General features: G+C 29.4%; 1 protein-coding gene across 1 annotated transcript; it reads right to left on the bottom strand.

Moving 5' to 3' along the window:
* Positions 1 to 1,706: 1,706 nt before the first annotated feature.
* Positions 1,707 to 2,900, bottom strand: LOC126842243 (52 kDa repressor of the inhibitor of the protein kinase-like). The gene is given in 2 exon segments (XM_050579130.1): positions 1,707 to 2,350; positions 2,591 to 2,900. Coding segments are annotated over 2 exon segments (954 nt in total).
* Positions 2,901 to 14,095: the final 11,195 nt, after the last annotated feature.

Raw genomic sequence — 14,095 nt, forward strand, 5'->3', positions numbered from 1 at the left:
CGATGGGATGAATATTTAATTCTATAATTCTGTTGCACTTTCCTACTTCTGCAGCCCCTCTTAATTTTATTGTTTTGTTCTTAAAAATAATATTCAGAAAATCCCTATTACATCCCTACTATAATAGTAGTATGCTATAATATTTTTTATACAATATTAACACATTCACCCATTTTATATTCTTTAAATTAATTAACAGTTAGGTAGACTGATTGTTACCATTTTATATTTGAAATATTATAATACTTACGAAGTCATTTAAAATACAAAATTTAGCGCATTGTAAACAAGTTAAATAGGTAAATATTTTCTCGTCTCTATATTTAAATATGTTTTAACATTTAATTTCCAACTGTTTTAGTAATTTAGTGTCATATGCATATGTAATTAAGGCCCCTGGATACCGACCTTTTTTTTCAGTCATAACATATCGTTTTTTGTCCATCGCACAGGCCGAACCATTTATCCGATAAGCAATCTAAAAACAGATATGAATTCTTCATGAAGCTTACTTGAGATCGGTCAGAGCACTTTTTTCAATTTTTAATTTTAACCCTTTCCAAATTTTTTATTTTAAAATTTTATAAAATGTTCAAACGTGTTTTATGCGTAGTAGGAATAAGATATCAACAAAAGTACGCTGACCGATCTCAAGTAAACTTCATGACAAATTTAAATCGGTTTTCAGATTACTTATCGGATCACTGGTTCAGCCTGTGAACTAAAATGGCTCTTACTCATAGAAAAAATGATTTAAATTATAAACAATACCATTAAGCTTAAACAAATTAACCGGTAAATTAATTAACATGTTCGAAATTTATTAAAACCACTATTTTCTTAAATATTGCCTTTACAAAACTCCTTAAAATGGTCGGCATCCAGGGGCTCTAAATTCAGATATTGAATACAATTTTATTAGTTTTCTTATAATATTTTAATTATTACTAACGTTTAACCGATCATTAACATAATTATGACGTTTTCAATTAAATTATTTTTTTTTATTTCATAATTTTCTAATTTAATTTTTAAATTACCATAAATTACACATGCATTATAGTAAAAAATGTTGTTACTATTCTTGTTTTGTATTATAAAATGTTAGTAGTCTTTTATAATTACTGTTGGCTTTGAATAGAAATTATTTAAAAAATATGTAAGTTTATATTTTAAATTTGACTATTAATTAAACACTTTTATTGAAATCCGACATATATTGTTTATGGAAATTTTTTATCTTTTAATTATTTTGTTATTTTAAATTTTCCTTTTTTCCTTTGTATGACGGTTTATCTGATTCATTGTACTACTTATATATTGTATTTATTTTTTGTTGCATTACTTACGCATGGAAAACAATAGGTAGGTGCTATGGGTATTATAATATATTAAAATACGGGGGCGTATTTAGATATTTTTTTTGGGGGGAAGGGGGGCTAAGGCATTGAGTAAAAGAGCTGTGTAAAGAGTTATTTCTAAATTCTGATCCAGAAATGAACCTTAAAAATTTGGCCAAACTTACCCATTTCTCAACCTATTAAAAACAAGACTTCGAAATTAAGTGTAAAATATTAATATTATAATTCTGATATAATTATTATTAGTTACAAAATCTCAAGTCTTATAAAATATTATATAATAAAATAGAAATTATAATTCTTATTAATACTTATTAATACTAATTATAATAATAGTAAAACAAATTATATTAAATTCAAATTTCTCTCTTTACCACTGTTGGCAAATTTGTCTAATACCATATCATCATTTACATCAATGTCTCGGTGAATGGATAAAAATGCTAGTCCTACTAGTCTGGACTCAGAAGTTGTATTTTTTAAATATGTTTTAAGTCTTTTAATAGTCGAAAAGCTGCGTTCAGCCGTAGCGGTGGATACTGGAATTATAGCTAGTATTTTTAGTAATTCAAATATGTTAGGGTACATTAAACGATCACAGGCTCTTAGAGCTTCTATAGCAGTTGCAGGTCTTAAGTTTTCTTCAATATTTTTCCATTTAGCCTGCCAAATTTCATAATCTGCTTCTATAATGTCGTTTAGCCCAGGTAAATCACTTTTATAAAATTCGACAGCTTTTTTTAAATTAAAAAATTGTTTTTCAACTATGATACGAGGTAAGACAAATTGTAATGAAATTATAGTTTCATTATGAGGTAAAAATCTTTTATTTAATGCCATTATTAAATCGTCCAGTTACGGTATAAAAATAGTTTTTTTGTAAAAATCTTCAATATTATTAAACGGGACATTGCTTCTATTTTTTTGATTGCTGCATGTTCGAGGTATTTTTGGTTCAACATTTAACTTTATAGCAATATCTTGGGCGTCTTTATAAATATCGTTAAATTTTAAATCAACGTTTTCTCTTGTGGAATTCAACACAGAAACCACCTGGGTAACTTGTTTAAGAGCGTTAAAAAGATCGATATTTTTACTTTGTAAATATTTAGATAAATTATAAGTATAACTTAATAATTTACTAGATACGCAAACAGATATTAAAAAATTAAAATTACAAATACAATGTAAAAGACTATTAGTCCTTATTGAAGAATCCGTTCCAGAACATTCATTCTGCAGTTGTTCTGATGCAGCAAGAATGGGTTCTAAAAATTCTTTAAAAAGCATAACTACTTCATGGCGTAATACCCATCGAGTTTCACATAAAGATTTTAATTTAGTGGATTGTGAATTTGGTTTGATTTCTAGTATTTTATTTTTAAGGACTGTAGTTCGTTTTGCCGACCAGTTCAAAAATGAACAACATTCACTTATTATACCAAAAGCATTTCGAATATCTAGAGATTTAGACGCATCTGATAAGCAAAGATTTAATGAATGAGCTACACAGTGTGTGTATAATGCTTTTGGGTACATATCTTTATACACACGTTATTAGTAAAATATACTATGAATTCGATAATATTTCTTGGCAAGCCAAACCCCCCAATTCTTAACATACCATACAAAAAACAAATAAAAACATTTCGTTTTTGCTTTATTTTTATATAACATAAATATTATTCTATTATTTCTATAACATCTGCGATTAGTTCGATTTGTTATTGATATAAGTAGGTATATGTGTATACAGGCTATAGCAATATTTTTTTTTTATCGTTGACATTTTTTCCCCAATATAAAATATACTACTTATGTTTAATTGTTTGTATTTATTTATAATAGCTCTACAATAGTAGTGTACACTGCATGTATCGCGAAATAAACCGAAATAATATGACGATGATCACTCCTACGCTTTGCCACAAGACTGAAGACAATTGGCGCCCGTAAATCAGCCGCCCAAAATATAATAATAACAACATCAGTCGTTGTGTTATAAAAATAAAATCATAAATAGCAATTTATTATTTTTAAAACAACTATACTGAACTTCTACAATATTTATATCCTATAGATAAAGGGTATAAGCTCATGCCGCTTAGGCAGACTTAAAAAAAATGTCCTGAAATTTCGGGGGGGCTGAAGCCCCCTCAGCCCCTCCCCCCCATAAATACGCCCCTGAATATGCTATTAGTCTACTATCATAACTGTTGATTTCAATAATACTTTTTTTAGCTTTGTTGCGAAGCCGAGAATATATTGTATTTATATTCTCTTTTTATTTAAGTACATATTATGTTTTCATCAACAGTGGATCAACACCAATACACTCGTGTGTAGTAATTGTATGTTTAAGCAGTGTACAGTTTAAGTCATAAATTTAATATTAAAATAAATCGAATACAAAGTTAATAGTCAACGTTTTTACTTAAATGAATATACATTTATACTGCTTCGATATTACCTATACATTTGTTTGTTGTCTGACAGAATGCAATGACTGTTTTTTAATTTAACCAAACGTTTTCCTTGATTAACATCAATTCATGTGGAAACTTTTTCAGAAAGTATTTTCATTTTTTGTTTATCAAAGCGTTCGTTTAAAAGTGTTTTTATCGCGTACTGGCTTTCTTAAACCCCAATTTTTTTTTGTTATTATTATATTAAATATTCATTTTACAAGCGTGGGGCCTACATATTCTAGCACAATCACAAACATAGACATTGTATTCAATTTTATGACTTTTATAATAATTCCTGTAGACCTGTGACCTCTCCGTCTCCTCTATACTTTGATTCCATAATGCCTATACTCTACCGTACTAGTCCTCTCGGATAAAATCACTTTGAAATTAACGCTTTGATGCATATTTGTAAATACAGCACCTCAATTTAATATTTTCTAACTTTGCTGGTTTACACTGTGCATGGTTTGGACTGTACTGGCTTGAAAATACTAACTACTGATTTGCATCGAAGCGTTTATTCGTAAGTGATTTTATCACTTTCAGACTAAAAAATTCCTGTTAACCTGTGACCTACCCGCCCTTACTATGCCCTTACCCCACTGTACTGGGTTTTTTCAACTAAAATTCCAAAGCGCAATTAATGCAATTATTAGTTAAATGTGCATGTTTTTTCCTAACAATAATAGGTCAAATATAGTATTACACATTTTATGAAAGCTAAACCCAATTATCTAATTTGAATATACATATAACTATTTCTAAACAGGGCACTAACTTTAACTTTAAATGTTGACATCTTTGAAACAGACTGTGTTTTTAACATTTCTGTTTTGAAAATAATTATTTCTTAACAGAATATCTCGAAAAATATAGGAGTTGCCTTGCAAACATTTTTTTTCTTATGATATATATATATATATATATATATATATATATATATATTGTTTGTAGAATATCCGACAGATACTTAAACTTGCTACAGCTATTGTAAACTATTATGTTGTATACGTAAAAAAAAAAATTGAACATTTGGTTTAGTAAAAAGCTGCTCTAAAATTATTTTGTGTGGCCTTCGAATTTTAAACCGAACATTTTCGTATAATAGTGATTTAGACAAGAATCACCCTGTATACACATTTAATATTCGCTTGAGTTCTAAACGACATTTAGATGTTTCTTATATTATATTCGCTTTATGTGATTTTGTATTATATTTTACATACTGAAGTCATTTAAAAAATAGCTGGCCGTTTTATGCGATACCATGAATTTGTTACAAATAATAAAATCCCCATTTTTATATAAAGATTAGAATCATAAAAAAAAAATCTTTTGTTGCTTCATTAAAAAGAAACCATTCAATTTCAATAATCTATCATATTTTAAAGAAGTTTAAGAGGTTATAACAATTTGTTCATTTGAATTAATTTTTTCCTTAAGGATTTTCTTAAGTTAATTAAAATTTGTATTTTACACTTTTTTATAGACGAAAAAGACACAACCTCAAATAGTAGAGATTCAATTAAATAATATTTAATTCGAGTTAATAGTTTTGATGCATTTATTATGGCAAATTGCTTTTATAGAAATCTAACAGGTATGACTTTAAGCGTTTTATAATTTGTAGACGTTGAATTTATTTTTTATTCGAACATATTCGAACGGCTGTATCTTGCTGAACCTACAGAGGTCGTAGTGCGTTAACAGCTCACCCCTTGCCCCTACAGACTAATCAACCAGACTACAATACGGATTTATAAAGAGCTTGATATAGGTACGGTGCGCATCACTTCCATCGGGAGAATCTAATTTATAAAATATCATATAATATAAATAAAAAATAAAAATTAAGTCTAATTTAGTCAGATTTTCGTTGGAAAGAAGAATATGCTTTAGTGTCTTTACATATTAGTGTCTTAAGGTGTTACCAATGGATGGCTTTCTCACACGCCAATTCAAGCCATGTAAATAATTATACGAAAACCAAACTTAATGTAAATATACTCGTATATGCACAGATTGTTTTAATTAAAAATATATTTATTTATATATGTCTTAAGCAAATAATGCATGTCGGTTGGTTTTTGCGACGAATATTTGCGACTACTATACAACAGATATCTAACAAATTTAGATGTTTTAATTTTTGCTAAAGACTACACGCTGGTCATATTAGTTTTATCGAGTAAAACATTTAAAGTTATTAACGGTTTAGCATGAGAAAACATTTCGTCGGTAAGATTTTTTTTGCGTTGGCCGTAATATGCTTGAAAAAATGCAGAAGAAAATAACAAGATGATCATGATCATCATGTGATGGTTTAGTCAAGATAATTTCGTCATTGCTAAAATTAAATTTTAAATATTTAAATACAATTTAGGTTCTAAATAAAACATGCAAGAAATAAATTGTTCGCTAAAAAAACTGTAATATGCCTGTAAATCGACACAACGAACAAAGTTAACAGTGAAGACACGTGTGCAGGTGTTAAAATACAGAAAATTCAGTTAGGTGGACAAATTATTTCTTGATATTTAATAGAATATATCTTAGGCACATGATGAATTCGTTAAAATACAGAAAATTCAGTTGGGTGGACAAATTATTTCTTGATATTTAATAGAATATATCTTAGGCACATAATACAATTTTTATTCCGAATAAAACATGCAAGAAATAAATTGTTTGCTAAAAAAACTGTAATACGCGTGTAAATCGACACAACGAACAAAGTTAACCGTGAAGACACGTGTGCAGGTGTTAAAATACAGAAAATTCAGTTAGTTGGACGAATAATATGTTTATATTTAATAGAATATATCTTAGGCACATATATTGAATTCGTGTCGGTTGGTTTTTGCAAAGAGTATTTGTTTCTAATACTCGTACACAACAGATATCTAATAAATTCAGACATTTTAGTTTTGCTACAGACAAAGTTGGTCACGTTCGATTTTTTTTTTGTAACAAAATCTTAATAATCTATACGGGAATCATCATGGGAAAAAGTCTTATCGTGCAGATTTTATTTGCATTAGTCTTGATTTGCATAGAAAACTGTACAAGCGACACCAAGTTGGACGAAATCGACCATTTTTGGCAAGCGAAACACTGGGATCAGATGACGTGGTTCGTTAGCATAATATCACCACCCATCAAGACGAAAACACGCGTGGGAGAAGTGAGGGATAAAAATCAATTATGGTCCATGGCTACTATCTCGTTAATCAACAAGCTGAAATCAATCGCTTTATTAATGGAGTGCGGCTACGGAAAACCATTGATCGACTTTCTCTGGATATCGACCTACACAGTACAACAGTGCGGCGAATTGTTAAGTCACGGTGACAGTAACGCAGTAGATTGTTGGGAAAAACTTTATTATAGTCTCAAAAGAGGCGCAATTATTGCGTATAAATTGTTTGCCATGAATGATCATGTTAACAAATTACACAAAAGGACTGTCGTCGACAACGGTTATTACAAAATTCTGCTGCAGATTCATGAAATGTTTAAGGGACAACAACGCGATCTCACAGAAACGGCGCCCGAAAATTTATACAAAGATATCGAAAGTTTAGCTACGCGCTTAGTAATCCAATGGAATGACAGCTGTCAACCGTCATACTCTGTCATCGGTGAAGAGGAGATACAGAGGAAAGATAAACGTCCCAAATCAAACGATAAACCGAATCTCCTTTATGATTTATACGTGGACAAATTGATTTCTACCATTAACTCCGTAAACGAACTTACGGAAAAAATTGGTTTTCAATACAAGTCACCCAACAAAAAAGTTACTTTTTCTATTCCTCCCGAAACAGATGGAAGTTCATCCAGTCACCAGAAAATTAATTAAACGGAGAAACAGACGGGATAATAATTGTTCTTGCCATACAAAAATTGTAACCAGTTTAAACATTTTAATAAAATCCATTAAGTATGTCATGTTTTTGTGTTATAACTCTTAAGGTATACCTACCAAATTTTACATTGTAATTCAATAGAAAAAAATTCTATTTAATAATTAATTTTTGATTTGTTAATTTCGACGTATATAATAAATATAAATTATGAATAATACTATAATGATGAATAAATGTGTAATATTATCAAATATAATAAAACATAATGAATAACAATATTACATATAAAGTGTTCAATATCTCAAACAGTTATTAAATTAAAACTAAAATAAATGGTTGTTAATAAAATATTTAATTATCTTAAAAAGTATGGAAAAATAAAAATAGAAATAGTAAAAATATTTTCAAGTCAAGAAGTGTTATAGAATGATTATGAACATCAACCTCGCATTGGAAATGCAGTTGCAATACCTACCCTCTACGATTTGTATATGTAGGCCAATTGCATTATTCCGTGGATTTCATAACGGATCATTTGCACAATATTGGTTTTCATATTTTTATATTTAGAATGAAATGTGTATATATTATGTCTTCGGCAAGCAGATTCCATATACGACCGTGCATTGGTTCGATAAAGATAATTTGTAATCAAGATGATACAGTGGTTACGTGTTTATTATTATTGATGAATAATTGTCACAAAATTATGAAAAGTAATAATATAAAAAACCAGTACAGTGGGGTCGGGGCATAGAGGGGACGGGTAGGTCACAGGTCTACAGGAATTATTAAAAATAAAAGTCATAAAATTGAATAAAATAAAATAATATCTATAACACCTATGTCGTATCCAATAACGTAGCCAGAAATGTGTGGGTCCCAGTTTTAAAATTGTATTAAGTATTTTTTATTTTGTTAACAAAACAGAATACGTTAAAAAAAACAACTTATTTTCAATAAACAACAAATCATATTGGTAACACCCAAACTGCAAGATACTGCAGATACGTGTGACATTCTGAAAATAAATTTACTTACTAATTTGTGTATATTTGTATGTATATTGTAAAATTGTCATCTTCATATGTTTATCTTAATTGTGTTTGAACCTTTAGATTTTTCTAACAACAATAAATTCCAAATAACATATTTTGTTACCTACGAAATATATAAATGTCCATTACATATACCTTACTCGCAATAAAAATAATATTCACTGTATAAGTAAAATTTGTATTCTATTATCTAATCTATTCCGACTATTTGCTTTTAATTCTGATTCCAACGTTTTTTTTACATCTTTATTATAAAATGTCTATAAAGATGTGTATTTCAAGTTAATTATTGAAATTTATTTATTGTAACAAATTTACAATTATAAACATGTAACTTCTTTGTATTATTTACTATCTATACTTTATAGAAAATATCGTGGTACTTTAATAACTAAGAGTCTGTCGTGAGCGCTGAAGATGACAACATTGTTGCCGAAATACGACGTATTCGTGGAGAGTATATAATTTTTATGGTTAAGGGTTTTTATTATTATTTTATTCTATGTTATTATGTGTTATTCATTGTTCTACTATTATATTAGTGTATTAAAAAAACCAGTACAGCGGGGTCGGGGCATAGTGGGGACGGAGAGGTCACGGGTGTACAATAATTTTTATATCTAAAAGTGATAAAATCACTTTCGAAGAAACGCTTCGATGCAAATCGGTAGTTAGTATTTTTAAGCCAGTACAGTCCAAACCAAGCACAGTGTGACCGATAAAATTACAAAATAAAAGCATCAAAGCGTAATTTGAAAGTGATTTTATCCGAGAGGCCTAGTACAGTAGAAATGTAGGCATAATGAAATCACAGCAACGAGGCGACGGAGATGTTCATACAATGAATTATTTTACACAAAATCAGAGCTGCAAGTTGATAAACTAAAAAATAAAAATTAGCACGAAGTGGATTATCTACTAATGGAAAATTTAAAGCGTGAATCTCTTTAAATGAATAACAGTATAACAATATGCAAAACATTAGTGTTCCTTTAAAAAAAATTGTGTAATATAAAATACATTTTGGAGCGGTAGACTGCATAAGAACCAACACTTAATCTGGATCCAATAAACAACAATCCTCTTCATAATTTTGCAGGTAATTGGACATAATATACTCATAGTTGACCTTCGGTACGGTCGGCCGCGGGCGATAAAATAACGAGATAACCACGGTGGTTTTGCCGTGTCCGAACGATTAAGTTTTTTAATAAGTAGACGGATCAGTTTTTTTCCAGAATAAATCTTGTGTCTACTGTATTCAGATATACGATTTAGTAGTCTGTAATATCATGTAAAAAACACAATATTATGATACCGACCGTTAGGACCTAACCTAACACCGGTCGACGTTACCAACCGACAGTTATTAGCGTCTGTTCGTTTCTCATATCTGGTAAACCGTGTTTGTAGTTTGATAAAAAAAAATTTTAAGATTTTAGGTGTTTTTGTTTAAATTATACGCAACCTTTTGCGTTTTTCTCTTCGGTAAGATTAAGGGTTTTGGGTGGATTATGGGTTTCCACAGGGGTAACTTTAGAAGTATTGAAAGATTTCTGAAGGGGTTCGTTGAATTCATGTTCAATAGTATCTTAATGTCTTTGTAGTTCATATCTAACCGGGTAGTTTGTGTACATCTTTATTATTATTATATTATTTTAATATAGTTTTAACTTTAATGACCAATTGTGTTTTTTAAATTAATCGAGAAGTGGTATGTTTTTCATAATCATTAAAAAGGGCGGTATCATTAATACAAAAAAAAAAAAGAGAAAACAGCCTTTAACTAAATTACCGATAAACTATTCCTCAGTCACCAAGCTATAAAAAAAAAATCATCATTATATCGTTTTAATATCCAACCTTTTCAGCTACTAATAAAGCTAAGAAATTTCGCTAAAATAGGATTTTTTGAACAAAAAAAGTTGTACATATAACAAATCTAATCTCAAGTTCAGTTTTTTTTCATTTAGTAAATATTAATATACAAACAAGACGTTTTTCATTTTCGGCGTAAGCTATACGATAACACAGCCTGACAAATACTGTTCTGTTTACATTAGACAGCTGAAAATAAGAGCCGTAAAATAAAAACTAACTTTAGTACGTTTAATACATTCGAAAATGGCATGCAATAGTACTACTATTTGGATGATCACGATTCTGGTAATCGTTGGATTATCGAGTGCAGTACACACATTCGACGACAAGGACTCGCTTAAACAAACATTACTCGACAGATATGAAACTGGATCAACGAGTGTTGCACCCACAGACAACGAGATAGATTTATACAATAAAATATTAAATGATGAATTTGATTCCGGGTCACCGAGTGCAAAACCCACAAGCAGCGAGATATACTTATATAAACTAAAATTATTAGACGAATATAATTATCTTCAAGCGCTCAACCGAGGAAGTTTCGCAAGTGCCCAAATAAATATAACGATACTAATTGACAGACTTGATAAAGTAAGAGATATTTTAAATCGAATTTTAGAAGAACTTGATTATAATTATACGTACGATGCTTTAGTTTTTATGAAGTTAATGACTTCAGAAAACTACGCGAATGTGGAATTATGTAAACAGGTTGACAATGCATGCCCAAATTGGGCTCAGCACATGCTGAACTCTATAGTTAATAGTGGTTTCCCGTTAAGGAGATTTCCGTACACTTTTTGGATGTTTTTCCTTTACACGAAAAAAATGAAAATGTTCGCAATGCGTGACGCAAAAAAAGAAATGAATAATCTTACCGGTTACATGATGACGCATTTTAAACGCCAAATGGAACATTCTAAATATTTGTGGCCTAAAACCTATATTTATGATTCATACGATGCCGAACTAAATAGCTTACACCCAAATTCAGCATTTGAAAAGGTAACAGAAGCATGTACATATCTCAGCACGATGTCTGAAAGCAAACACAACTTTAATCTGGATATTGATTCAACCTTATATATCAATAACGTGGTGAAAGACACTGTATTTATACATACTTTGGTTACGAGTTTTGGAGGTTTACACGGCAGTCGGTTTCTTCTAAGTGAATTAAATAGTTCGATAAATGCAGCTAAGAATCCTGCGTCATCGCTTTCCGATTGGATCCATTCACTTCATGATGTCCATTATTATTTTTTGCGCATTGTGAAAACTATAATGTTACGTGTATGGTGGGCATTTTTAAAGAATTTGAAAACGATGAAAAACTATCAGTCAGCGGAACAATTGGAAACACTATTATACAAACAACATTTGAATGATTTTGTTAGCTTGCTTAAATTACACAAGAAAGACGATTTCATGAAACTCCTTAATTTAAACGAGGAGGAGGATGAGGAGGATTTTAGAGAACTCCCTTACGACACTTTACCGCGGTCTTCTTGTAAAACTGAAAGGAAAATGAGAAAGATTTTACGATTACTGACTAAATACGAAAAAGAGAATGCCAGATTCGTTTTTGAAATCGACGAACCTGTGATCCTAAAAAAAGTTGATTGCCAAAAATCTACACTAGTTGATATCGCAAACGGTATTGGCCATAAGATTAGTATACCCCGATCCCCGATACGAGAGAGTATTCTGTGTGCGGAAGTTTTTGTGGAATATTTAAAAAACAAATTGTCTAAGGTAAATTTTGTCATTTTGCAATCATTTCATATACTTGACCAGTGGGTTCGAAAGAAGTCATTTGTGTGGTAAATTTTAATTTAGTGAGATTATATAACTAAAATACACTTGATAAATATTAATTAAAATCAACCTTTTTTCAATTTTAATATTATATAGAAGGAAAAAACCTATGTTATCAAATTCCCCTTCTCAATTATATACTCTTTAGTTTCATATTGTTGACGTTACTGTATAATGTTAAAAAATATTTTTAAATAGCTAACGTGATATTTTATTTATTGTTAAAATATGATTTCAAATATTGTATTTACATATAATACATACAATTATAATTTTAAATAAATGTTTGCTGTGCTGTAAATTGTATTAAAAAATTATTTTAAAATTCACTGAAAAGTATATCGTTGAGCGTTTTTTTTTTTTTTAATGCATTTATTAAGCATTATGTGTTAAAGATAATGGTTATTTAGACTAATTTGATTGTCTGAAATGATGATGGTATAATTATTTTAAAAAGCATTTGTCGGGAATTGAAACCTTATCTGATGGTCTCGGTTTGCCTCCACTGATGAAGTAGAAAAATTTAATGTGCAATAGTATTGTTCAAATATTGAAAAATATGATAGAGAAAGTTTTGAAACGATTTACTAAAACTCATTTTAAGTTACATAAAAAAATTGTAAGTACCAAATTTAACAATTTTCCCATTGCTCATATTTTCACATAAGATGTATCATTTTTTATGTTTGCAGTAACAGCCATCGCAGCTGTTGCAAAAAAAAAAAAGACCATCGCCAAAAGTATAGTTTACCGTCAACTAACGTCATCGATTGTTCGACTGCGTTTATAAAAAAATTCACTATTTTTCACAATTATTATGAAAAGAATCAAATTATCAATCTTAGAAAATGCTCTAAATTTCATGAAAAAATATAATATAGTCATTAAAATGTATTGCGGTTATTTTAGAAATCATATTTTTAAAAGAAATTTGTATAGGCTACGGCTCTTTTGATTGATGTCATAAACTTGAAAGTTCAATCAAATTTTATTTCCCTACCGATGTTTGAAAAAAAATAGCTTAACATGCATATCTCAATTATTGTACAGTTTTCTATAAGAGATTCCTGTGTCACCACTAAGTATTGTTACCGAAGGGAAAAAAATTGCAATGAAAATAATATCATTGTATGATAAAAACCAAAAATGTTTCCCATAGGTAGTTTTTTTATAATTTTAGAAAAAGTCAAGTGGGCCATTCAATTCTATATAGCCTGTATCAGTTGACATTAGGTGTATATTGTTTTATTATATGCAAACTTAAGAAGGTTATCTAAAATATGTTCAAAACATTTTGAATTTGTACATTTTTTTCAATATAAGGGAGTACAGTATCTGAACTCCGTACAGTTGGAATCAAACGTACATCAAATCACATAACTATTTTTCTCTAGTACTACAATTTTGTTTTCGAGTTTCCCTACCTAGGTATGAACTAAATAAACAATACTTAAAAAAAACGTATTGCAAAATATGTGTTTACCTTTAGATTCAGTACTACTTTTGAAACACATGTGCAGAAGTGCGAGTTTTTACAAAACCTCACTTGCTTTACAATGGAATGACGTTTTTCAGTTTTCGATGGATCACATGAATTCTTTAGGTTTTATATTTGTATAATGTAATTTTTTAAT

Source organism: Adelges cooleyi, unplaced genomic scaffold, assembly GCF_023614345.1.
Source record: "Adelges cooleyi isolate 19-005CV unplaced genomic scaffold, UGA_ACOO_1.1 ACOO_flye_CR_arks_rails_tigmint_CR_PRNA_461, whole genome shotgun sequence".
In the NCBI taxonomy this organism is placed as follows: Eukaryota; Metazoa; Arthropoda; class Insecta; order Hemiptera; family Adelgidae; genus Adelges; species Adelges cooleyi.